At 38.7% G+C, this 26,353-nt stretch overlaps 1 protein-coding gene across 1 annotated transcript in view; it reads right to left on the reverse strand.

Annotated features, from left to right (window-relative positions):
• The window catches only part of LOC103258664 (zinc finger protein 571), a 116,013-nt gene extending 99,630 nt beyond the window's left edge, over positions 1-16,383 (reverse strand). The window contains exons 1-4 of the mRNA XM_008056327.2: positions 16,236-16,383; positions 15,717-15,762; positions 6,915-7,000; positions 4,681-4,807 (exon numbers count right to left, since the gene is read on the reverse strand). Of these exons, the coding sequence (XP_008054518.2) occupies positions 4,681-4,807; positions 6,915-6,923 (136 nt within the window). The 5' untranslated portion in view covers positions 6,924-7,000; positions 15,717-15,762; positions 16,236-16,383. The remainder of the gene's footprint in view (positions 1-4,680; positions 4,808-6,914; positions 7,001-15,716; positions 15,763-16,235) is intronic.
• Between the last annotated feature and the right edge of the window lie 9,970 nt (positions 16,384-26,353).

Here is a 26,353-nt window from a genome sequence, read left to right on the forward strand (position 1 = left end):
GGTGCATGCCTGTGGTTCCAGCTACTTGAAAGGCTGAGGTGGAAGGATCCCCAGAGCCCAGCAAGCCAAGACTGTGGTGGCCATGGTGTACCACTGCACTCCAGCCTGGATGACGGAGTGAGATTCCAACTCAAAAAAAAAAAAAAAAAAAAGAATAGTATGACCCATAATATCAACTGGCTTTGTAAGCTTTATGTTATGATCCCACCATATATGTACAATCTTCTGGGTTTTTCTCCTGGAGTTATACAAAGTCCAGAGAAGCCAGTGCTGGAGAAGGAAAAAGAAGCCACAACATCAGACTTGCCCCAGAGACCACAAAATAAGTGACTCGAAATTACCTTTACTTCCCCTCTTGGAGGGACTCTGGAAAAACCTCAGTCATTCCACAAATCCTATGGAAGACAGCTACTGCAGAAGGGATTCACGCCAGACCTTTCCTTAATCTCCGTGTTGAGCAAGACCTCAGTTGCTGCTACTTCCCCATGACATCTTCTCCTCTACAGTAGGAAAGCAGCATGCCCAGGGAGTCCTACACCTCCCCCCTGGGCCCAAATGCTAAGTGAAGTGATTTCCGAGCCTTAGAAAGGGGCTTCAGAGACCAAAAATGGTATCCTTCCAGACATTATACACATCAGCCCGACTCACTGACACTGTGACAGACATGCCAAGGTCAACAAATTCAAACAGTCCCTATCAGAATACAAATACCTAAGTGTATGGTATCATAGCCTCTTCCTGAGCTATGATCAGTTACTGATACCCAAACATTTTATATTAGCTACTATTATTATTGCTATTCCCACAGGAATTAATGTTTTTGACTACAATCCTACATGGAAGTAACATTAAATAATCTCCAGCTATATTATGAAGTTTAGACTTTATTTTTCTACTTATAGTTAGAAGTTTAACAGGAATTACACAAGTTAACTCATCAGTAGACATCAATCTTCAGGATATATTGTTGTACATTTCTAGTATGTTCTATCAATAGGAAGAGTCTTTACCATTATAGGATTTGCTCACTGAGTCCTACTATTTTCAGATCATACACTCAACTCGACCTGGCAGTGCTTTATATCCCTCTAGAAGACACACAGTTCTGCTGATACTTAGCTTTAGCCCTGTAAGACCGATTTCAGACTTCTGACCTCTAACATAATAAGAAAATAATTTGTATTGTTTTAAACTACTAAATTAGTGGCAATTTTTTAACAGCAGCAATAGGAAAATATACAAGGGCAAGATCTAATCCTTCACAAGACTCAGTTACCATTCAATTTCAAAAGCCTCACAGAAAGTCTTGCCACACACACTGAGACTAGGAACAACCAACAGAAATGCCATCACTTCCTAGTGAAAAACCCAGGTTTGTAGAGAAGATCAAAGATTGTCATGTGTCCCATTTAAGTATTCATCTCAACCTCACTGATTCACGGTACTAGCATGTACTGCTCTTGGAAGGTATTTCTGCTCCCTCAGAGTTCCAAGCAGGAGACTCTGCATGTGGAAAATGTAGAATTATCTACCAAATGAACACTGGAAAACTGTATGGAAAGGGGAGAAGAATTTACAGAAGAATGGAGCTCTTTGCTACATGAGTGGAAGAAGTTTGGGAACAGTACCCTTAAGGGACAAAACAAGGCAGAAAATTCTGGGATAAATAAATCTGGTGTTCACATCACACAATAAACGATTTCAATACAAGAAGGAAAGAAGAAACAGCAACTCACGTGGGGCATGGTTTTTAGAACTGTCAGAATAGATCAATTATATTTGTGGGTATTAACCTCACTTTCGTTCCATAACATTTGCTTGATTTATCAGGCATGCCATAACAATACTCTAACTATCCTGATGCATATACTACATGAAATATCATTTGCTATAGTTTTGTTTGTCCCCATCAATCTCATGTTGAAATTTAACCCCCAGGGTAGTGTGTTGAGAGGTAAGAGTGGGAAGTGTTCAGGTCATGGGAATGGATCCCTCATGAATAGATTAACACCCTCACTTAAGGGTTAGTGAACTCTATTGGTTCCCATTAAGAGCAGATTGTTTAAAAAATCCTGTCACCTCTCCCCCCCACTTCCTCTCTCACCATGTGATCTCTGTACACGTTGGCTCCCTTTTGCCTTCCACCATAAGTGAGGCCCTCACCAGAAGCCAAGCAGATGTTGCTGTCATGTTTTTTGTACAGCCTGCAGAACCCATGAGCCAAATAAACCTCGTTATAAACTACCAGCATCAGGCATTCCCTTAAAGCAACACAAAATGAACTAAGATACCTGTAGTACTTGACCTAGTTCCATAAAACACTGTGAAAACTTGTCAATATCTATGTTTTAATGTCACTGTGAAGCTAAACAGCATTAACCTTTTAAGTTAATGATGGAGAGTATTAATCTCTCCACAATTAAATGCCAAAACTAGACACATCAATATAATTTATTACTATTATTTCAATAATTCTTGTACTATTTAATTAAATTAAAAATTTTGAAATATATCTATTCTTTAACTCATCATCAAAGAACATAGAAACCTCAAAACTTAAGACCCTTTTAGAAAAAAGTAGACAAAAATTTATTCTTCTCTGTCACTATCCCTACACCCATAATTAACATTTTGCCATATTTCCTTCTTGGCTCTTTTCCATGGACTTCTGTGCAATTGAATTGATACTGCACAGACAAACTTCCATCACACTTCTTTCCCCTAATTATTATAGCACTGTTATTAAAAACTTCTAAAACTTTTTTACTCTGTACCTTTGAGAGGTCCTCAAGTGAGCCTTCAACACTGCCCAGTGAGTTAACTCACTGCTCTACTCTAGTTTTTATTATTGACTTATTTCTTCCTCATTCTTTTTTTAATCATCTACAATCAGGTTTTTGTTCCTCTCATTTCCAAACCTAATTTGTCAGAGTCACCAATACCCTTCACTTTGCCAAATCCAATAGCCAAATGTCAGCCTTCATCTTATTTGACCTGTTAGCATCATCTCTCATAGTTAACTGCTCCCTTCATTTGCTTCTCACACGGCTTCCAATATACTGCATTCCTTATTTCTAAAACACAGGTTACTGTAGTTACTCCTCAATTTCCTTGGCTAGATCATTTTCCTCTTCCTGACTGAATGCTGGAATGCCCCATGGTTTAGTCTTTGGACTTTACCTTGCCTTCCATATAAGCCAATTCTTCCATAATCGTAACCAGTCCCATGATACAGATATTAAGGTTATATTTCTCTCTTCAGTCCTAACTACCTACTATCCACTGCCTACCCCATGACCTGCAGGTTTCCAAATGCTTATCTAACTTCTCCACATGGATATTTAATGGGCATCTCAAATACATAACTCTTGACTTCCTTCTGCAGGCAGGAAGGAAACCCTGATGCCTCTATTTCCAATCCATCTATTTCCAATCTTCAAAACAACTCCGTTTGGAAGGTACTATTTCTACCTTCAAAATATAACCCATTCTCATCACTTCTACATATTAACAACCGTATTACAAGCTACTATTATCTCTAATGTGAACTTATGAACTAGTCCTCTAACTAGTCTTCCTGCTTCCATTCTTATCTGCACTGTCCACATAGCACCCAGAAAGACCTTTAAACCAAGATCCCTTGCTTATCTGCAAAAAAAACAGCCAGAGGCTCACTATCACACTTAGAATAAAATCTCACTCCTTGCAGTGGTCTACAGGACCTACATAATCTGATCTTTGCCTGTTTCTCTGATCTCACCTCTAATTTCCACTTTCACTCATGTAGTTCTAGCCACACTGGCTTTCTTTCTGATCCTCAATCAAGTGAAGCTTAGTCTCTATCAGGGTCTTCTGTTCCCTATGCCTAAACACACATTTCCCTGATTATTTCATTGCTAACTTTATTCAGGTCTCAATTCAAATGTAACCTCCCCTGAGAGATCATCCCTGACTATCCTTATCTATGAACATAGTAAGCTCTCAACAGACATTTGTTGTCTAGAGATACTTATCTAGGTTCAAGTATAAAAGAGCAACTGGGGAAAAAACACAATTCACAATATAGATCAAGAGTTTGTCTCTGAAAAAGACCAAAGGTAGCTCCCTTATTAAAACTAAAGAGAGAAGACGAGTGGTAAATGGGAATTGGAAGAGAGATTTCTTTAGGAACTCATACTGACATAACCTGTTCCCCTTAGGTCTCAAGCTTTCTTTTCACAGGCCTTTGAAGAGAGCTTCACACAAGCAGCTCAAAATGCTGCCACCTCACAGACCAGCTATATTTTTACCAGCAATAGCTTCCATTGTGTGGCCAGTCCTTATCACCTGAGTTCTGTCTTCTTGTCATGGTTCTCATCACCATCCAGGGCTCCTTTCCTTGCTCTAATAAAAAAAATACATTTGGCTTGGGGATCACACATCCAGCTTAAAAGAAAAGAAATGATACACAGTCATGCTACAGGAGTTCCAGATTCAAATTCAGTTCAATGACCACTGAAAAAGAGAGGCACGACAGAAAATGGCAGAGAAAGAAATGACAGTCTTGAGAAATAAAAAAGTATACCGTGGAGCTGACCATTTCCACTTCTACAAAACTCAAACCTGGAAATCAGAAATTCACAATGAAGAAGACAAAAACCAGGGGAAACAAATTATGAATATCATGTAAGAGGATCTTACCCAGTGAGATCAGGTTGCTATAGTTCTCCAACATCACATCTCTGTACAAATTCCTCTGAGCAGAATCTAAGCATTCCCACTCCTCCTGAGAGAAGTCAATGGCCACATCCTTGAAAGTCACCAACCACTGAAACAACAAATCCATTCATTATTTGTGAAAATATGATAATGATTTTGTGGTGAAAAGAGAAAAAATGGAGATCATTGAAAGGGATGACACAATAAATAGCAAGCCACAACTGAACACCTGTAACATCAGTGGTCACGGAAGGAAATTAGGTGCCTAAACCATAGTATCAACATGACTCTAGACCATTCCTACTGCCACAGATAAGACTTCCTTTATCTAATAGAATAATTCCATTATCCAGAAAGGTCAAGGAATAAAAAAGGCCAGATGAATGCAGTCTCTCAATTAAATAAAAGATTGTATAGTCATATAGCAGATTAAACTTTCAAATTCTCAATAAATAATAAATTCTTAATAAATATGAGTTCTTCCCTTCCCATCTCCCTTTAAAGAAAAAGATAAACAAAGTTGATGAAAACTTTCCAAATAATGTAAATCAAATCTCTAGGCTAGAAAATGAAATTTGAATATAGGCCGGGCTCCGTGGCTCAGCCTGTAATCCTGCACTTTGGGAGGCCGAGGTGAGTGAACTGTCTGAGTCCGCGAGTTTGAGACCCGCCTGGGCAACTTGGCGAGACCTCATCTCTACAATAAATCAAAAAAACTAGCCGGGCGTGGTAGCACGTGCCTGTAGTTCCAGCTACTTAGAAGGCTGAGGCAGAAGGATTGCCGGACCCCAGTAGGTCGAGGCTGCGGTGGCCGGGAACGTGCCACTGCACTCCAGTCTGGGCGACAGAGTGAGACTCCAACTCAAAAAAAAAAAAGAAATTTGAATATAACGAGAATTTATTGAAGACTCAGACTCTCATCAAGTCACAATGGTATGTCACTGAATAGAATGGATATATGATATATCTATTTGATATGTGAAATAATCTGCTAATTTGGGAGCATTTAATTAGATAAATTCTCTAATGTCTTTGAGCTCTAAGAATCTAAAATTCTTAGGAGAGTATGTATCTGACATGCTTTATATGCTCCTTCTTTCCATGTTCTAGATTACAGCAAGGTGATGGATGCCAGGTCAGGTGTATATTGACATCATTCTGGACTGGTACATCCCAGACAACTCCAAGGTGCACCTGATTGATGATCATCCTCTCTCACTGGTTCCTGAGCAAGAGGGGTATGACAGGCCGAATAAAGGCCCCAAAGATGTCCACAAACTAATCCCTGAAACCTGTGAATATGTTATCTGACATGGCAAAAGGGATTTTGCAGGAGTGATTACATTAAGGATTTTGAGATGGGGAGATTATCCTGGATTACCTGGTTAGGCCCAATGTAATCACATGGGTATTTATAAGTTATAGAGGGAAGCAGGAGAGTCAGAGGAAATGTGAATGAAAGTAAAGACCAAAATGTTACAATTGCTGGCTTTGAAAATGAAGGGCAGCCACAAGCCAGGTACTGTGGCAACCTTTAGAACCTGAAAAAGACAAGAAAACAGATTCTTTTCTAAAACCTCCAGAAGACACACAGCTCTGCTGATACTTAGTTTTAGCCCTGTAGGACCAACTTCAGACTTCTGACCTCTAGTATAAGATGATAACTTGTATTGTCTTAAACCACTAAATTTGCGGTAATTTGTTAACAACAACAATACGAAACAATACAAGAGCAAGATCCTCTCCTTCACAAGACTGAGGTTACCATTCAATCTCAAAAGACTCACAGAAAATCTTGCCACACACACTGAGACTAGGAACAACCAGCAGAAATGCCATCACTTCCTAGCGAAAAACCCAGGTTTATAGAGAAGATCAAAGATTATGTGTCCCATTTAACTATTCATCTCAACCTCACTGATTTGTACTGTTCTTGGAAGATATTTCTGCTCCCTCAGAGCTCCAAGCAGGAGACTCTGCATGTGGAAAACGTAGAATTATCTGCCAAATGAACACTGAAAAACTGTTTAGAAAGGGAAGAAACATTTACAGAAGAATGGAGCTCTTTGCTACTATTACAGGAATGGAAGAAATTTGGGAACAGTTCCCTTAAGGGACCAAACAAGGCAGAAAATTCTGGGATAAATAAATCTGGTGTTCACATCACACAATAAAATGATTGCACTTCAAGAAGGAATGAAAAAACAGCAACTCACGTGGGGCATGGTTTTCAGAACTGTCAGAATAGATCAATCTTCAGGGTTCCTCTTCTGGAGTTGTACAAAGTTCAGAGAAGCCAGTGCTGGAAAAGGAAAAAGAACCCACAACATCAGACTTGCCCCAGAGACCACAAAATAAGTGACTTAGAATTCCTTTTACTTCCTCTCTTGGAAGGACCCTGGCAAAATCTCAGTCATTCCACAAACCCTATGGAAGACAGCTACCGCAGAAGGGATTCAGGCCAGACCTTTCCTTAATCTCCATGTTGAGCAAGACTTCAGATGCTGCTACTTCCCCATAACATCTTCTCCTCTACAGTAGGAGAGCAGCATGCCCAGGGAGTCCCACACCTACCCCCGGGGCCCAAACACTAAGTGAAGCGATTTGCTCCGAGCCTTAGAAAGGGGCTTCAGAGACCAAAAATGGTATCCTTTCAGATATTATGAACATCAGCCAGACTCACTGACATTGTGACAGACATGGTGCCAAGGCCAACAAATCCAAACAGTCTCCATCACAATACAAATGCCTGAGTATATGGTGTCATAGCCTCATCCTAATCTATGATTCCCAGAATCCTGTAGTCCAACATACCCTAATTCCCAATCATGGTCACTTATGATTTTCTTGCTTAAGCATGTGAGAGCTGTAGAGAAGCTAAAATTATGGTGTTTATATAATATTTAATTATCCAGATATGCAAACAATAATATTTCAACAGATCAGGAAACAAGTGTGAGAAAGTGATGTCATCTGCTTAAATTGAAAATTCAAAGTGGCACAGCTAAATTTCTCCCAAGATGAGGAATTAGCCTGGCCTGCTGGCTCCCTCCCTCAAAATCCAGTTATATCCTTCTATTTGCCACAGTTTTGTAGCATTCATCATTTCTTTGTTTCTTTGTTGGCAACATTGATCTAGCACAAATATATGTTCCATGACCTTAATGACAATGTTGCTCATATGATATCAAGAAAAGTCAAAGAGAAAGGGTAAATAATGAGAAGTAACATTTTGGCTTATGCCTATAATCCCAGGACTTTGAGAGGCCAATGTGAGAGGACTGCTTGAGCTCAGGAGTTCAAGACCAACCTGGGCAACATAGTGAGATCTCGCTTCCATAAAAAAAAGATTAAAAAAAAATGAGCCAAGATTGGTGGCATGTGCCTGTAGTCCCAGTTATTTGGGAGGCTGAGAAGAAAGGATCACCTAAGTCCAAGAGGTGCAGTGAGTGAACTGTGATCATGCCACTACACTCCAGCCTGGGCAACAGAGTGAAACCCCAACTGGAAAAAAAATAAAAGATTTTTTGGGGGTATAGTAGAGCACTGATGAGCCACATGTCATTGTACTAAGATCTTGTCCCCCTTCAACCAATTTTCACCTTCTTGGAGGCAATATCATCTTCACTGAGAATACCTAAGCTAAACATAAAGATGTTAATTATTTGCAAGTAAATGGAATTTTGATGTATGACATATAAATTAAACATGAACCTAATAAAAGTACTAACAAGTATGGAGACAGATACATGAAATTTAAGTTCAACAAGAAAAAAAAAAAGCAAAAATAGTCAAAAAAATACCAGGAAAAAAAAAGAGCAGACATTTAAAAAATACCACAAAGTTCCTATTATTGAAATGTTGGATACTGACATATGAATAGATATAGAGATTAACAGAACAGAATCAAATCTCTAATCTTTGAAGAAAAATAAATTGTTCAATAATGTTATTGTTCAAAAATGTTATTGGAGAAAGGTAAAATCAGAAATCGGATCCCCATTTTATACCGCATATGCCATATACCATTAACTCCAAATAGATAAGAGATCTAAATATTTAAAAATGAAATCACAAAAATGCTCGAAAGAAAAACTGGCTGTGTTTCTCTTAACTTCAGAGGGGAAAAGTCTTTTTGTTTTTTTAAGATGTGGGGTACAATTCAGGGTCAGGTACATAAGTGGTCATCATACAAGTGAAGTTTGGGCTTCCCATTGGTCCTCACTTCACCTGGTTTGGGATCAGGTACCCTTATTAGTGCTATGTGCAGCCCCCCTCCCTCCCCTGGCAGTGATCTGCTACTGCCAATATCTTTCACGCAGTATTATGATAAATGTTCAGGGTCCACTTGGGAAAAGTCTTTATAACTATGTCTCACAATCATATGATTAAATTTTACATTTAAAAACTGCCTAAGAGAAAAGAATACACAAATGACAAAATATGAGAAAATATTTGTAACTTAAGCCAAAAAGGATAACTCTCCAAAGATCAAACAGCTTTACTTTAAAAGTCAAGAGGAAGATACAAAATCATTGACTAAATATGTTCATCCTTGGACTTTGCAGCAACTTGGATGGATTTAGAGTCTACCATACTCAGTGATCTATCACAGAAACAAAGAACAGAGTACCCCATATGTTCTCACTCATAAGTGGACCTTGAATAATTTTCATAATACTATAAGGAAGGAATTGGCAGTAGTGGGAAACTGCCAGGGGAGTGGGAGTGGTTTGGCAGTTGAAGGTAACTGCCAGGGGAGGGAGGGGCACACCTCATCAACAAAGGTACGTGCATAATGAGCATTTGTATACCTAACCCTAAATTGTACCCACCACATCTTTAAAATTAAAAAAAGGTAAAAAATAAATAAAAATTTAAAAAAAGTTCATCCTTAAATAGGAAAAATCTACACTGAAACTAAATTGAAGACTTCCAATTCCAATAATGATTAAGCTCTTACCAGACTAACTTCTCTGTAGATATGCCAAGTAGTTCTGGACGTAATACAAAAAGCAACTAACTGAAGATATTGGGCAATGAACAAGCAGTATTCCTCCCCAAAAATGCATAACCAAAATAGAATTACAAGGTAACATCAAATACATACAAATTGAGGGACAATCTACAAAATAATTAGCCTATGTATAGTCTTAAAAAAAAAGTCAAGATTATGAAAGATCAAAAAAGGTTCAGGAATTGTTTCAGATTAAAGAAGACTAAAGAGACATGATAACTAAGTGAAATGTTTGATCACAGATATGATTTTAGACTGGATGCCAGATAAGGAACAAAAAGACAGAACTGGAATAACCGGAGATTCTTCTATGAATTTCTCTGAATTAGATTATTATATCTCTGCTACATTTCTTCACTTTAATACTACAGTTATATGCCTTGTACTTAGAAAATACACACATGTAATTATAGATATAAATGTGGAGGTTGCAGTAGTTGTGATCAAATACTCCAGCTTTGGCAACAGAGAGCTATCCTAATAGCAGTAATGGTTATTGTTGTTTTGAAACAATTATAAATGTATTTTAGAACAAAGCAAATAAATTATATTAATGTTAACAGCAACCAAGACTGTTAGTATAAAAGATATATTAGTATAAAATCTGAATATTACTATTAAGTGATTCACAAAAAAGTACATATATAGTGAGAATTAACACATAAAAAAGCAAAATGTTACAAATGTTAATAACTGGTAAATCTGTAAGGGCATATTAGAGTTTTTTCTACTCTTTTTGCAACACAACTTTTCTCTAAGTGTAATATTATATTAAAAAAAAAATTTTTTTTTTTAAATCAGTGGTGGCCAGGTGCGGTGGCTCATGTCTATAAACCTAGCACTTTGGGAAGCCAAGGTGAAAGGATTGCCTGAGCCCACGGACTCAAGACCAGCCTGGGCAACTTGGTGAGATCGTGTCTCTACAATAAATCCAAAAATAGGCCGGGCGTGATGGCGCATGCCTTGTAGTTCCAGCTACTTGGATGGCTAAAGCAGAAGAATCACCTGAGCCCAGCAAGTCGAGGCTGCAGTGGCCATGAGTGTGCCCCTGCTCTCCAGCCTGAGTGACAGAGTGCAACTCCAACTCAAAAAAATAATTAAAATATTAAAAAAAAAAATCAATGCTATGTGAACACTGATTCTTCATTAAGAAACTAAAGAGACATAACCAAACACAAAACGTAAACGTTAAATACAGCAAAATATAATAACCAAAAGAAATCTAAAGGTCGGGCTCGGTGGCTCAGCCTGTAATCCCGCGCTTTGGGAGGCCGAAGCGAGTGGATTGCCTGAGCCCACAGGTTCGCGACCTGACTGGCGAGACCTCATCTCTACAATAAAGCAAAAAATTAGCCGGGCTTGGTAGCACATGCCTGTGGTTCCAGCTACTTGGAAGGCTGAGGCGGAAGGATCGCCGGAGTCCAGCAGGTCGAGGCTGTGGTGGCCGGGAGCGTCCACTGTACTCCAGTCTGGGCAACAGAGTGAGACTCCAACTCAAAAAAAAAAAAGATTTGGGAGGCCAAGGTGAGTGGATGGCCTGAGCCCGCGGGTTTGAGACCCGCCTGGGCAACTTGGTGAGACCTCATTTTTACAATAAAAAAAAAAAAAAAAAAAAAAAAAAAATCAGCCGGGCGTGGTAGCGTGCGCCTGTAATTCCGGCTACTAGGAAGGCTGAAGCGGAAGGATTGCCAGAGCCCAGCGGGTCGAGGCTGCGGTGCCCGGGAGCAGCCACTGCACTCCAGTCTGGGCGACAGAGTGAGACTCCAACTCAAAAAAAAAAAAAAAAGAAATCTAAGGCCCAGCCCAGTGACTCACACCTTCAATCCCAGCATTTCGAGAGGCCCAGGTGGGTGGATAGCCTGTGAACAGGAATTCAAGACCAGCCTAGGAAACATAGCAAGACTCTGGCTCTACAAAACTTAAAAAGCCGGGCTCGGTGGCTCAGCCTGTAATCCTGCGCCTTTGGGAGGCTGAGGTGAGTGGATTGCCTGAGCCCGCGGGTTCGAGACCCACTTGGGCAAGCGAGACCTCAAATCTACAATAAAATTTTTAAAAATTAGCCAGGCATGGTAGCACGTGCCTATAATTCCGGCTACTCAAAAGGCTGAGGCGGAAGATCGCCGGAGCACAGCAGGTCGCGGCTGAGGTGGCCGGGAGCGGCCACTACACTCCAGTCTTGGCGACAGTGAGACTCCAACTCCAAAAAAAAAAAAAAATTTTTAATTAGCTGAGTGTGATGGCACACACCTGCACTCCTGGCTACTCGGGAGGCTGAAGCAGGAGGATCGCTTGAATCCAAAAGTTCTACGTTGCAGTGAGCTGTGATCATGCCACTGCAACCTGGGGTACAAGAGTGAAAACTTCTCTCCAAAAAATAAAGAAATAAATAATATCAGTGTTACTAGCAACTAAGATTACTAGCATAAAAGAAGAACGATACAAGTATAAAATCAAATGAGAAAAAAACTCTTGCTGGGCACAGTACCTCAGGCCTGTAATCCCAGCACTTTGAGAGGCCAAGGCGGGAGTTGTTTTTCAACTCCACAAAAAAATTTTAAAAATTAGTCAGGCTTGGTAGCGTGTGTCTATACTCCCAGCTATTCAGGAAGCTGAAGAAGGAGGATTGCTTGAGCCCAGGAGTTTGAGGTTTCAGTGAGCTGTGATTGTGCCACTGCCCTTAGTCTAAGCAACTGAGTGAGAACTGACTCAGAGGGAAAAAAAAAAAAAAGAAAGAAAGAAAAGGAAAAAACTCTTTGATTATTGGTCTAAATGGAATTATGATTATAAAAGCATGATTTAAGATTTAAACTTTAAGAACAAGTTATTAGCTTTGTTCCCTGAAAAGGCCTAAAAGAAACAACAACCCTATGACAAGGAGAACCCCTAATGCCCAGAATGTGGTCTCTGTATACTATGTTCTACAAGAGGAACTAGAGGAACCAGAATTCCTTACAGAAATGGCTTATGTCAGGCCTGGTACAGGAAATGTAGAAGGAAAATCTAGGACAATTTGTTGTACCAGAAAGCAAATAAGCTATCACCTCCAATGGGATCATGTCAAAAAGACATAGAACTGCCTGGAATGGCCTACCACAGACTTAAGAGAGAATAGTTTGATACAAAGAAGAAGAAGAATTACAATGGTTTGAAGCATATCAAATGTGTACAAAAAATCCAATATGGTACTCAAAACAAACTCACTTACTTTTGGGACTCCTTAGTAGGTTGTAGAGAACCAAGTCATTTCTCTGAAAATTAACACATAAAGAATCAAATAGGCCGGGCTCAGTGGCTCAGCCTGTAATCCCACTCTTTGGGAGGCCAAAGTGAGTGGATTGCCCGAGCCCACGGGTTTGAGACCTGCCTGGGCAACTTGGCGAGACCTCTTCTCTACAATAAATCAAAAAATTAGCCAGGCGTGGTAGTGTGCGCCTGTAGTTTCAGCTACTTGGAAGGCTGAGGCGGAAGGATCGCCGGAGCCCAGCAGGTCGAGGCTGCAGTGGCCACTCTGCACTCCAGTCTGGGCGACAGTGAGACTCCAACTCAAAAAAAAAGAATCAAATAAATTATTCTGCCTTTCCAGAAGAAAAGTTCTTATACAGAGAACTAATAAACCCAGAATAAACCCATTCTAACAAATACAGAAGGAATTGAGAGAACTTTTAAATTTGATTTTATTTATTATTTTTTTGAGTAGGAGTCTCACTCTGTGCCCGGGCTGGAGGGCAGCGACACATTCACAGCCACCGCAGCCTCATCCTGCTAGGCTCAGGCAATCCTTCCACCTTAGTCTTTCAAGTAGCTAGAACCACAGACGTGCGCCACCATGCCCGGCTAATTATTTTTTTTAATTGTAGAGGCAAGGTCTCACCAAGGCTGGTCTTGAATCCCTGTACTAAGGCAATCCTCTGCCTCTGCCTCTCAAAATGCTGGGATTACAGACATGAGCCACCATGCCCAGCTGTGAGAGAATTTTTTTAAATCGCCGTATGTAATCTTTAATGAAATAATGGACCTCAGCATCAATCACAAATGGATAATTTTTAAGTCAGCATTTCTTAATCTTTTAAAAAAGTATTCATTATCACACCCTTAAAGAGCCTCTTTATTAATAGATACTTTTTTCTTAATAACCACCCCACCCCACCTCCTGTGAAATTTTGTTATCACAGACACAATGTACATATCTACTTATATACTGTGGCCCTTCAGAGGGTCACAAATCATGGTAATATGGAAGAATTTGTCTCCCTTCTTGTCAAGAACCAAACTTCAATCCCTTGAGGGGGGCAATACCCATACACCACAGACAAGGCATGCTTGGTGAAACTGGGAGACTAGCCTAGGAAACATAGCGACACCTCATCTCTACACAGAAAAAAAAATTTAAAAATTAGCCAGGTGTGGTGGCGCATGCCTGTAGTCCCAGCTACCCAGGAGGCTGAGGTGGAAGGATCACCTGAGGCCAGGAGGTCAAAGGTGCTGTGAGCCATGATCATCATGATTATGCCACTGCACTCCCGCCTGGGTAACACAGTGAGCCCCCAACTAAAAAAAAAAAGATTTAAGTGGGCACCATTTAAGCACATCAATAAGACATCTCCAAAAGTGGGACACCAGACTTTGAGAACCTCATGATGTGAGGAGGCTTATGATGTGACATACTAGGATGCACATAGCAGCAACTATGAATTATTTTTGTCTGAACATGTGATTTATGGAAAATCTGATCTGAATCTGATCAAGTCTTTAGATCTAACTGTGCACTTACAGAAATATGAAGGATCAGAGGACAAACTATATGACACTCCAAGAAAGCAATTAGTCAAAAGCAGAATATGAAATACTCTATAGGACAAATGATCTAGTTTTTCTGCAAATCAGTGGCATCAATATAAAACACAACAAAATTTTTTAAATAATTAAAAAAAAAAAAAAACAGGAGGGAAATTGTCAAGAATTTAAGAAGCTTAGGAGGTTTGGCAACCGAATGCAATATGTGGAATCTATCTGGATCCTGACTTACACAAATCAATTGTAAAAATCAGTCCTTGAAAGAATTGGAAAAATTTGAATATGAACTGAGTATACAATATTATGGAATTACTGTTAGTTTTTTTATGTTAGGATAACAGCATGGTAGTTATTTAAAATATGTCTTTTTTGGTCATATATGCATATGTACATGCATAACAATTTTGAAATACTACAGAAAAAAAGGGGGAAGGATTGATACAAGAGCAACTGCAAGTATTCATTTGGTGTTGAAACTTTGGAGTTTGTATTATTTTCTGTCCTGCTTGAAAACTCCATCATGAAGCTAAAACGTAAAAAGACTTCAAGTTTCCCTCCAAAAGGTATAGTTATCAAAATCTTAAACCAGGCCACACACAGTGGCTCACCCCTGTAATCCTAGCCCTTTGGGAGGCCACGATGAGAGGACTGCTTGAGGTTAACTGTTCAAGACCAGCCTAGGCAATACAGCCAGACTACGTCTCAGCAAAAAATAAAATATTAGCCGTAATGGTAGCATGCACCTGTAGTCCCAGCTACTCTGGAGGCTGAGGGGAGAAGAATTGCCTTAGCTCAGGAGCTCAAGGTTGCAGTGAACTGTGACTGCGCCCCTACACTGTAGCCTGGGTGACAGAACGAGACCCCCAACTCGAAAGAAGGAAGGAAGGAAGGAAGGAGGAAAGGAAGGGAGGGAAGGAAGGAGGGAAGGAAGGAAGGAAGGAAGGAAGGAAGGAAGGAAGGAAGGAAAGAAGGAAGGAAGGAAGGAAGGAAGAAAACTAAGCCCAGAAAAGACGTTATGTCACTAGGTGAAAAGAAGTAATGTGCCTTGGGAGTAGAAGGAGCCTGACGATTCCATTCTTGCAGCATTTATGGGATGCCTACGGACCAGTTACTGGAATGCCTGGTTCCTCCTTGGAAAGATGTTGCAGGAGATGGAAAACATCTTGATAAGGAAAAATTTGAGGGAAGAAAAAACACAGAAACTTACTGTACGCCAAGTCTTGCAGATATGCAATATTCTTTCCCTCTGTGTACTTCTCTCGGTAAAAGCAGAACAAAGGAAAGAAAAAACAGTCACAGAATATCAGAGTTCTCAGTGCAGACAAAATTTAAGAGCACCTCCCACACCAAACCCAGGCAAGAGAGAGGTTAGTCTTCCCCACAGGACTCTCAAGGTAGAATGGGGTATCTATTACAGCAATCATCTTCCTACGGCACTTTCAAGGGTAAATCCTCATCAGGGCATCTTCAAAGGAGCCTCGTTTTCTAAAAGAACTGCAGCAGCTGTAACCGCGCAATTCTAAGCTTGAGGAACGCTGTCCGTGTCACACGGAGAATACTGAGGCGCGGAGGAGCCAAAGGACAGGAGCAATTTTACGAGGCTGTAGGTGAGGCTATCCCGGGACCACACAAGCTCACTCGCACACATACAGCATGGAGAAACACCACAAGTAAAAAGCAACCACCCGTTCCCAGCCCCCGCTCCTGTCCGCCAAAGCAACGGTACCGATTTTGCCCGCGGAAAGGGGCTCCGGAGTGCATACTCGTCAATTGGGAGAGGAGGAACGCTCGAAACACTAGTAGCATCACGCCCCCCCGGCTCCCGGAACCAAAGTGACGGTGCCGATTTTGCGGACGGAGAGGGGCGCCACACCTCCACACCGACAGGGTCGGCTTCCATACGTAATTAGCCTAGAGCATTGCGACCGAGGAGAAATGTCCCGTTTCCTGTCAGCACCAACCCCCAGCCAGGACTCCGGTAATCTCAGCACCATACAGGACGTTCTCTCTCGACGCAGCCACCCGAAAGCAGAGCACGGGTCCCAGCGAGGCCGCTCACTCACCCGGTCGCAGCCGACTAGATCCTAGCGTCAAGACGTAACGGCGTAAGTGTACGTCATGGCGCAGCGACGCGGTGGCCTTCGGGAAACGTAGTCGAAAGCGGGAAACTGGCCAGAATCACATCACCGTAGACCCAGTGATCTGGTCCTGCGGTCCTGAACAGGCTGAGCCTTGAGTCTTCCTTGACTGAACTGTGGTTCTCACCCTCCTAGGGCGAAAGTCTTCTTCGAGTGACTTCCCAGAAGTTCCAGAGACCGTCACACCAAGAGGTTACGTCTGGCCGTGATGCTTTCAGGGAAATGTAGTCCTGGGCTGGAAAAGCTCCAAAAGGCTGGAAGACAGGGATTGTGTGTGAAAGTTCCTGGGAATGGCTTCGTTATGACTTTGGGGGGGATGTCTGCGATTAATCAGATCTGGTCTTTGACTACGTATCTTATCGCTTGTAAGAAAATGGTTTTTGTTTTTATGATTATGAGTTTAGGATAGATTCTTATGGAATTACACAAATTAAGTGAATGAGACATCGAGAGTTCACCTGTGGCAATGAATGTGGGAAAAGAAATGTGTGAGCATAGTGTGAGAATGAGGTGATCGTATGCAGCTCTGTGATATAGAGATATCCCTAGCCTTCGGTTTCTTCACCTGTAAAATTAGGGTAACAGTCGTATAACGCTTTGGATATTGTTGTTCAACAGAACTTTCTGCAAAACTGTGTTTCATTTTTTTATATCTGTGCTGTCCAATACAGCAGCCGGTAGTTAAATGTAGCTACTGAAAACTTGAAATGTAGCTAGTTTGACTGAGGAACTGAATTTTAATCGTGTTTGGTTCTAATAAATCTAAACTTAAACAGCTATTTGTGACTGGTGGTCTTCCTGTTATACACGAATCGCTAGAAATCAGATAACCAGCCCAATTAAAGGTCAAATTAATAAGTAAACCCTTTATTAAAGCCCGCGGTCGAGAGGAGACTTGTGCCTCCCAGACTCTCGACAACGAATGAAATCTGCGGGGAGTCTTTATAGGCAAAAGCAGTTGGGAAACCGAGTCATTACAGAGATAAACACATGAAACACATGTTCTGGCGTTTGACACATGTTCTGGCGTTTGACACTTAGATAAGGGCGCACACAGTATACTCGGAAAAAGGGGGCACACGGTATACTCAGATAAGGGGAAACCTGTTAGAGCACTGGGTGGGGTGCAGGGCTGTGAGGGTTGTTTATGAGCAAAATTATAAAATTCTTGCATCAGCCACACAGAAGTTTAATAACAAGTTAACAACTTGGAGACAAGCCACAAAATGGAGTTTTACATTTTAAATATAAACTTAGGTTTTCTCCAATACACTGCAAACACTTTAAACATTTCATAAAATATAGCAAAAACACTTTAAAGACTTCATTCCTATTGTACAGTGCAAACTGGAGTATTAATTTGCATTCACGATTTGAAGAGGGTAATAAAAGGCGCTCATTAGCAGATATTTGAAAAATGAATTTTATACTGAAAGATGAGAGAAAATGCAACTTTAGCCTTGGTCTTTTTAAAATTGAGGAATAAATAAAATAAAGTTCATAAATATTATATATACACTCAATCTTTTTTTTACATACACAGCTAACCACCACACATAGATCAAGATAACATTTCCAAGACACCAGAATGCTACCATGTGCCCCATCCTGGTCAAGTGTGATTCTATCCAGAAGTGACTATTATTTGGACTTCTAGTATCATAGATTAGTTTTGTGTATTCTTGAACTTCCTTTTAATGCAATCAATGTAATGGTATTTGTCTGACTCCTTTACATCCACATGACTCTGAGCTGAGTCCTTTTTATTGAGGTCAGCAATAATTTTTCAGCCTGCTAGTAAATATGTTGGGCTTTGTGAGCCAGATCATCTCTGTTACAACTACTCAACTCTGCCACTGTGGCATGAAAGCTTCTATAGACAATATGCAAACAAACCAGTCTGGCTGTGTTCCAAAACCATTCTTAGATTATTAGTCATACAAAAACAAATAATGAATGGGCCAGATTTGGTCTGCAGGCTGTTTCCAATCCTTGTCATAATTTAATCATTCTATATCGAGAGATATGTGTGTGGCTTTTAGTTTTTTGTTATTACAAATAAAGTTACTATGAACATTCTTCAAATATCTTTTGGTAGACATTATATTCATTTCTGTTGGGAATCCAAGAGTGGAATAGCTGGCTGGGTCATAAAGTAGGTATATATTTTACTATATAGATATTCCCAAACCATTTTAGAAAGTAATTGTGCCAATTTATACTTTTACCAGCAAAGTATTCCTGTTGCTCCACATTCTCTGGAACACCTGGTATTATCAGTCTTTTAAATTTTTGCAAACCAGTAGGTGGGTAACAGCATGATTTTAATTTGCTTTTCCCTAATGATGAATACTCACTTTAGTATCCTTTCCTATGCTGGCAATTTAAATATCCCTTTTGGTGAAGCATCTGTTCAACTCTTGACCATTTTATTAAAATCAGTTTGTGTTTTTTCCTGTTTATTTATTGGTATTTGTATATACTGGGATACAAGGCCTTTGTAGGATATATGTATTGCAGATATCTTCTTCAAGGCTGTTGCTTTCCTTTTCACTCTGATAATGAAGTCTTTTTGAAGAACAGATGCTCTTAATTTTGTATGAAGTTCAATCTATTTTTTTATTTAGAGCTGATGCATTCTGCTTAAAAACCTTTGCCTATCTTAAGGACATGAAGTGCCATAGTTTGAATGTTTTTTCCTCTTCAAAACTCAAAAAGCAACAGTGTTGGGAGGCGGGACCTAACGGAAAGTGCTTAGGTCCTGAGGGCTCCACCTTCATGAATGGATTAGTGTCACTACTAAAAGGGCTTTTGGGAGAGGGCTTACTCTTTCTTTCATGCGTCTGTCAAATGTCCCCACTTGCCCTTCTACCGTCCATCATATGAAGACAAAGCAAAAAAGCCTTCACCAGACACTAGATGCCAGTGCCTTAATCTTGGATGTCCCAGCCTTCAGAACTGGGAGGAAATAAATGGACTAAATCATGAAGATATTCTATTTTTCTTCTGAAGCATTATTTGTTTTGCATTTCACATTTAGAGCTATAATCCAACTCAATTTTTTGTTTTTAGATAGGAGGTCAAGAGACATTTTCTTCCATATGTATAACTAGTTGCTCCAGCACTATTTGTAATGTCAATTGCAATGGTACCTTTGTAATGTCAGCACTATTTATTGAATTGCATTGATACCTTTGTAATGTCAAATGTCATCTATTTCTGTATTCTATTCTGTCTTATTGCTATGTTTACCTAATCTTGTACCAATGCCAGATTGTCTTTAGAGTATTGACATATCATGATATGTGTTAAATTTTACTTTATATGAGCCTATTGGCTCTTATTGATTATATGTATTCCCATATATTTTTCAGGAACCAGCAAGTTGATTCACATGAAAAAAAAGAAGCTGGAAGGATTTAACTGGCATTTTCTTGACCCTATAAGTATAGGGTTAATTGATATCTTAGCCAATACCAAGTCTTCCAATTCACAAACATGGTATACAAATACACCATGAGGAAATCTCTTCATTTCTTTATGTCTTTATTTAAATTTATCTCACCAATGTTTTGTTAATTTCAGTGGAAAACTTTGTGCCTTTTTTTATTAGCTTTATTGAGATACAATTAATATATCATAAAATTCTCCCTTTTAAGGTGCTAACTCGTTGTTGATATATTCAGTCATGCAACTATCCACACAATCTAATTTAGAGTGTTTTCATCACTTAAAAAATAAGCCTCTTACCCATTGGCAGTTATTCCTAATTCCTATCCCATAACCCCTAGTCCCAGACAACCACTAATCTGTCTCTATAGAATTGCCTATTCTGGACATTTCAAATAAATGTTATCATATAATATGTGCTTTTTGGTGACTTGCTTCTTTCATTTTACATGTTTTCTTTTTTCTTTTTTTTTGAGTTGGAGTCTCATTCTGTCACCCAGACTGGAGTGCAGCCTTAACCTGCTGGACTTCAGCGATCCTTCCGCCTCAGCCTTCCAAGTAGCTGGAACTACAGGCGCGCACTACCACACCCGGTTAATCTTTGATTTATTGTAGAGATGAGGTCTCGCCAAGTTGCCTAGGCGGGTCTCGAACCCGTGGGCTCAGGCAATCCACTCACCTCAGCCCCCCAAAGCACTGAGATTACAGGCTGAGCTACCGATCTCAGCTCATTTTCATGTTTTCAAAGTTGATCCATGTTATGACATGTTACTAGTGCTTCATTCCTTTTCATTGCTGAATACTATTATATTATATGACTATGTCATATTATCTCTTCATTAGTTTATAGAGATTTAGTTTCTTTCCACCTTTTGGCTATCATAAATAATGCTAATACTGACAGGAGCATTGTGTACAAACTTTCATGTGAACATATGTTTTTAATTTACCTTGGCTATATACCTAGCAGTGGAATTGTTGAGCCATATGGTAACTCTATGTTTAACTTTAAAAAATAGATTTAGAGGGTGCAAGTGCATGTTTGTTATATGAATATACTGAGTAGTGGTGGAGTCTGAGCTTTTTTGTAACTATCACCTGAGTAGTGTACATTGTACCCAATAAGTAATTTCTCATCCTTCACTCCCCCTCCCACCATCCCACATTTTCCAGTCTCCAGTGTCTGTTATTTCACTCTGTATGTCCATGTTTATACATTGTTTAGCTCCCATTTAAAAATAAAAATATGTGAAATTTTATTTTTTGTTTCTGTGTTATTTCACTTAAGATCATGGCCACCAGTTCTATCCACGTTGCTGCAAAAGACACAAATTCAATATTTTTTATTTTAAAGATGTGAGGTACAATTCAGGGTTAGGTATACAAATGTTCATTATGTAGGTACCCTCTTTGTGCCCCCTACTCTGCCAATCCCACCCAATTTCATTATTTTTATGGTTGAGTAGTATTCCATGATATATATGCATTTTCTTTATTCAATAATTTGTCAATGGACCCCAGTTGATTCCATATCTTTACTATTGTGAATAGTGCTGCAATAAGTGTACGAGTGCAGGTGTCTTTTTCATATAATGATTTCATTTATTTTGGGTAGATACCCAATAATGGGATTGCTGGATCACATGGTAGTTCTATTTTTAGTTCCTTGAGAAATCTCTATGCTATTTTCCTAGAGGTTGTCCTAATTTACATTTCCATGCCTATATTTTCTTATAGGAATTTTACAGTGTATAAATATTTCATTTTCTCTGCATCCTCACAACACCAGTTATTTTTTACTTTTTATTAATAGCCATTCTGACTGGTGTAAGATGGTGTCTCATTGTGGTTTTAATTTCTATGTTTAACTTTTTGGGAACTGCTAAACTGTTTTCTATAGTGGCTGAACTATTTTACATTCCACCAGCAATGTATGAGGGTTCCAATTTCTTCATATGAGCACCAGTACTTCTTTTTTTTTTTAGGTTGGAAAATATAGTTTATTTAGAAAGTAAATTAGAGAGAGAATGAGAGAGAGAGAGAGAGGATTCATCTCTCCAAGGTAGGAAAGGGGGCCAGAGCTCAGGAAGCATGGCAGCAGCCACAGCTCAAAGAGCACATGGCCACACCAGAGTTTAGTAAGGGAACAGGCAGTATCTATCAGAACTTCTTATTGCTTGTCTTTGAGTCTAGTCATTTGTGTGTAAAGTGGTATCTCATGGTTTTGATTCACATTTCCCCAATTACTAATGTTCTTGATCATCTTTCCATGTGTTTATTAGCCATTTGTATATCGTTGGAGAGATGTCTATTTGAATCTTTTGCCCATTTTTTAATTGGGCTATTTTTCTTGTTTATTGTTCAGTTTTAAGGGTTCTTCATATATTCTGGATTTAAGTCCCTTATTCAATATTTGCTTTGCAAATGCTTTTTGCAATTCTGTGCGTTGTCTTTTAATTATCTTGATATTGTCCTTAGAAACACAAAAGTTGTTCCTTTTAATGTAATCCAATTGATCTTTTTTTAATTGTTTATATTTTGTTATCATATCGAAGAAACCATTGCCTAAACCAAATTTATGCCTATATTTTCTTATAGGAATTTTACAGTTTCAGCTTTCATGTTTAGGCCTACAATGCACTTTTTTTTTTTTTTTTTTAGGTGAGGGTCTTACTCTGTTGCCCAGACTTGAATGTAGTGCCAGGATCACAGCTCACCACAGCCTTGCCCTCCTGGACTCAGGCAATCCTTCCACCTCAGCCTCCTAAGTAGCTGGGACTACAGGTACACACCACCATACCTGGGTAATTTTCTGACTTTTTTAAGAGAAGAGGTCTTGTTATGTTGCCTAGGCTGTTCTTGAACTCCTGGGCTCAAGCAATCCTCCCTCCTCAACCTCCCAAAGTGTTGGGATTACAAGTGTGAGCCACCATGCCCAGCCTTTCAATGCACTTTCAGTTAATTATTTTGTATTGTGCGAGGTAGTGATCAAAATTCATTATTTTTTATGCAGATATCCAGTTGTCCATGCATCAATTGTTGAAAAGACTTTTCTTCTCTGTGGAATTTTCATAGCACCTTGTCAAAAATCAGTTGATCATAAATGTGAGGATTTCTTTCTGGACTCTTATTTTTTTTTCCAAAACGGCACACATTTTTTGAATGTGGTGTGCCATATAATTTCCATTCTAACCATTGTCAATATACAGTGCAATGGCATTAATTATTCATAATCTGTAACTGTCAACTCTATTTCCAAAACATTTCCAACACCCCAAAAAAGAAACTCGGTACACATTAAGTAGTGTCCTCTGCCCCCAGTCGCCTGTTACCTCATATCTATTTTCTGTCTCAATGAATTTGCTTATTTCAGATTTCCCACTGTTGTAGTTTGGATGTTTGTCTCCTCCACATCTCATGTTGAAATTTGATTCCCAATGTTGGAGATGGGGCCTAATGAGAGGTGTTCAGGCCATGGGGGTGGATCCTTCATGAATACATTAATGCCTTTTCTGGCAGAAGTAGCAGTTTGAATGGGCTAAGATGGTGGTCTTTATTACGTTGAAGAAATTTCTCCCTATTCCAACCCTGTTGAGTATTTTTATCATGAGAGGATGTGGGATATTGTTAAATTTTTTTGTGTTTATGAGATGATCGTATACATTTTGACCATTATTCTACTAATATGGTGTACTACATTGATTTCTGCATGTTGAACGAACTTTGCATTTCTGGGATAAGTACCATTTAGTCATACAAACCTTCATTTATGACTTCAGTTTGTTAGCATTTTGTTGAGGATTTTTGTGCCTCTGTTATTTTTTGTGTTTTTGTTGCTATGGTAAATATCTTTATTTTTTAATTTTACTTTTTAATTGCTTGCTGTTACAACATAGAAATATAATTTATGCTTTTATATTTTCTTAAATCCAGTGAGCATGCTGAATTTATTTGTTCAAATAGCTTTAGAATCCTTCTGGGTTTTCTACATACTTATCATGTCTTCTACAAATATTATTATATTTCTTCTTTTTTCATCTTTTTTTCCTTTTTTCTATCTTATTGTACTGACTTGGGCTTCCAGTATGATGCTGAATGTGAGTATTGATAATATATATTCTTGTCTTATTCCCTTAAGGAATCCATCAAGTATGTTCAGCTGTAGGCTATTTTAAAATATTATTTATCAGATTGAGGCAATTTCATTCTATACCACTTTTGTTGAGAGTTTGTATAATGAATGCTGAATTTTTCAAATGTATTACCAGAATATTAGATGATCATTTTATTTTTCTCCTTTTTCTATTAATGTGGTAAATTACATTGATTTTTAAATATTAAACTATCTTAGATTGCTGGAATAAACTTCATTTGGTCATGATTATCTTTTTTATTGTTTGCTGAGTTTGGTTAGGTATATCGTTGAGGGCTTTACATCTCTGTTCAGAGAGATATTGGCATGTAATTTTCCTTTTCTGAAATGTCCGGCTAATTTTTTTATTTATTGTAGAGGTGAGGTCCTGCTGAGTTGCCCAGACTGGTCTCAAACCGGCGGGCTCAGGCAATCCACTCACCTCCACCTCCCGTAGTGCTAAGATTACAGACTGAGCCACTGAGCCCAGCCTTTATTTTTATTTTCATTTTTATTTTTAGAGTTGGAGTCTCACTCTGTCGCCCAGGCTGGAGTGTAGTGGCATGCTCACAGCCAGCACAGGCTCAACCTGCTGGGTTTTGACCATCATTCCACCTCAGCTCTCCAAGTAGCTGAAACTACAGACATCCGCCACCACACCTGCCTAATTTTTGTGATTTATTGTAGACACCAGGTCTCACCAAGTTGCCTGAGCTGGTCTTGACCCCCTGGCTCTGGCACTCCTCTCACCTCGACCTCCCAAAGTGCTGGGATTACAGATGATTGGTACTTTTAATCCCTTAAATATGTGGAAGAATTTACCAGTGAAAACATTCAGAACTGCAGTTTTCCTCATGAATAGACTTATAATTCAAATTTTATTTTTCCTTAATAAATACAGAATTACTCAAATGTTATATTTTTTTCTTATATCATTTTTGGTAAGTTTTATTTTAAAAAATAATTTTCTACTTCTTCCAAGTTGTAAAATTTATTGACATAAAATTTTCCATAACACTCTCTTACTTATATTTTAAAATGTGTAAAATCTTTTTCATACCTTATATTTGTGGATTTATTTTATGTTTTCTTGATCAGTCTTTCTAAAACTTATACATTTTGTGAATCTTTCAAAGAATTAGATTTTTACTTAGTTTATATTCTCTATTGCAAGTTTGCTTTCTAGTTTAGGGATGCCTGGGCTTATCTTTATTATTTCCTTCCCTTTACTTTCTTTGGGTTTGATATGGTATTCTTTCCCTTGGTTTCTTTAGATGAAGGCTTAATTCACTCATTTTCAACATTGCTCCTTTCTAATATACATTGAGAGCTATAAATATGCCGCTAATTACTGCTTTTACTACATCCCACAAGTATTACATTTTCATTACTACTAATTTCAAAATGTCTTAAAATTTTCATTGTCTTTTTTTATCATTAGGTTTTGTAGACTTATGTTATTAAGTTCAGATAACTTGGGAATTTTTCAGTTTTGTTTTTATCTTAGTTTTTAGTTTAATGCTATTGTTGTCAGACAACACAATGTATATTAGTTTAATATGAAATATTGAGATCTGCTTGTGGCCCAGCATATGGTCTGTTTTGCTAAATAGTCCATGTTCACTTGAAGGGAATATATATTCTGTCATTGCTGGGAGTTATATTCTATATATGTCAGGTAGGTCAAATTGGCTAATTGTGTCTTTCCCATAGTGTTATTATTGGTTGTTTTTGCATACTTATATATGACTTAATAGAAGATATGTGTTAAAATCACTTACCTATTATAGTGGCTTTGTCTGTTTCTTTTTAAAATTTTGTTGATATTTTCTTTATATATTTCAAAGTTATATTCTTAAATGAGTACACTTTTAGAGTTGTTAAATCTTCCTAATGAATCATGTTTTATCATTATGTTCTTATTTATCCTTAGTAGTACCTATTTTCTTGCAGTCTATATTATCAACTATTAAAATAACTACCCTATCCCTGATGGCCTAGGGATAAATGGGTCTAACAGAAAAAATATTTTTATATTAAAAATAATAAAATGAAATAACTACCCTAGCATTCTTGTTTTAAAAAAATTTAGAGTCATAGAATACATGTGGGGATTTGTTACAT

Source organism: Carlito syrichta, unplaced genomic scaffold (genome assembly GCF_000164805.1).
Source record: "Carlito syrichta isolate Samal-C Ts95f unplaced genomic scaffold, Tarsius_syrichta-2.0.1 Scaffold302324, whole genome shotgun sequence".
Taxonomy (NCBI): domain Eukaryota; kingdom Metazoa; phylum Chordata; class Mammalia; order Primates; family Tarsiidae; genus Carlito; species Carlito syrichta.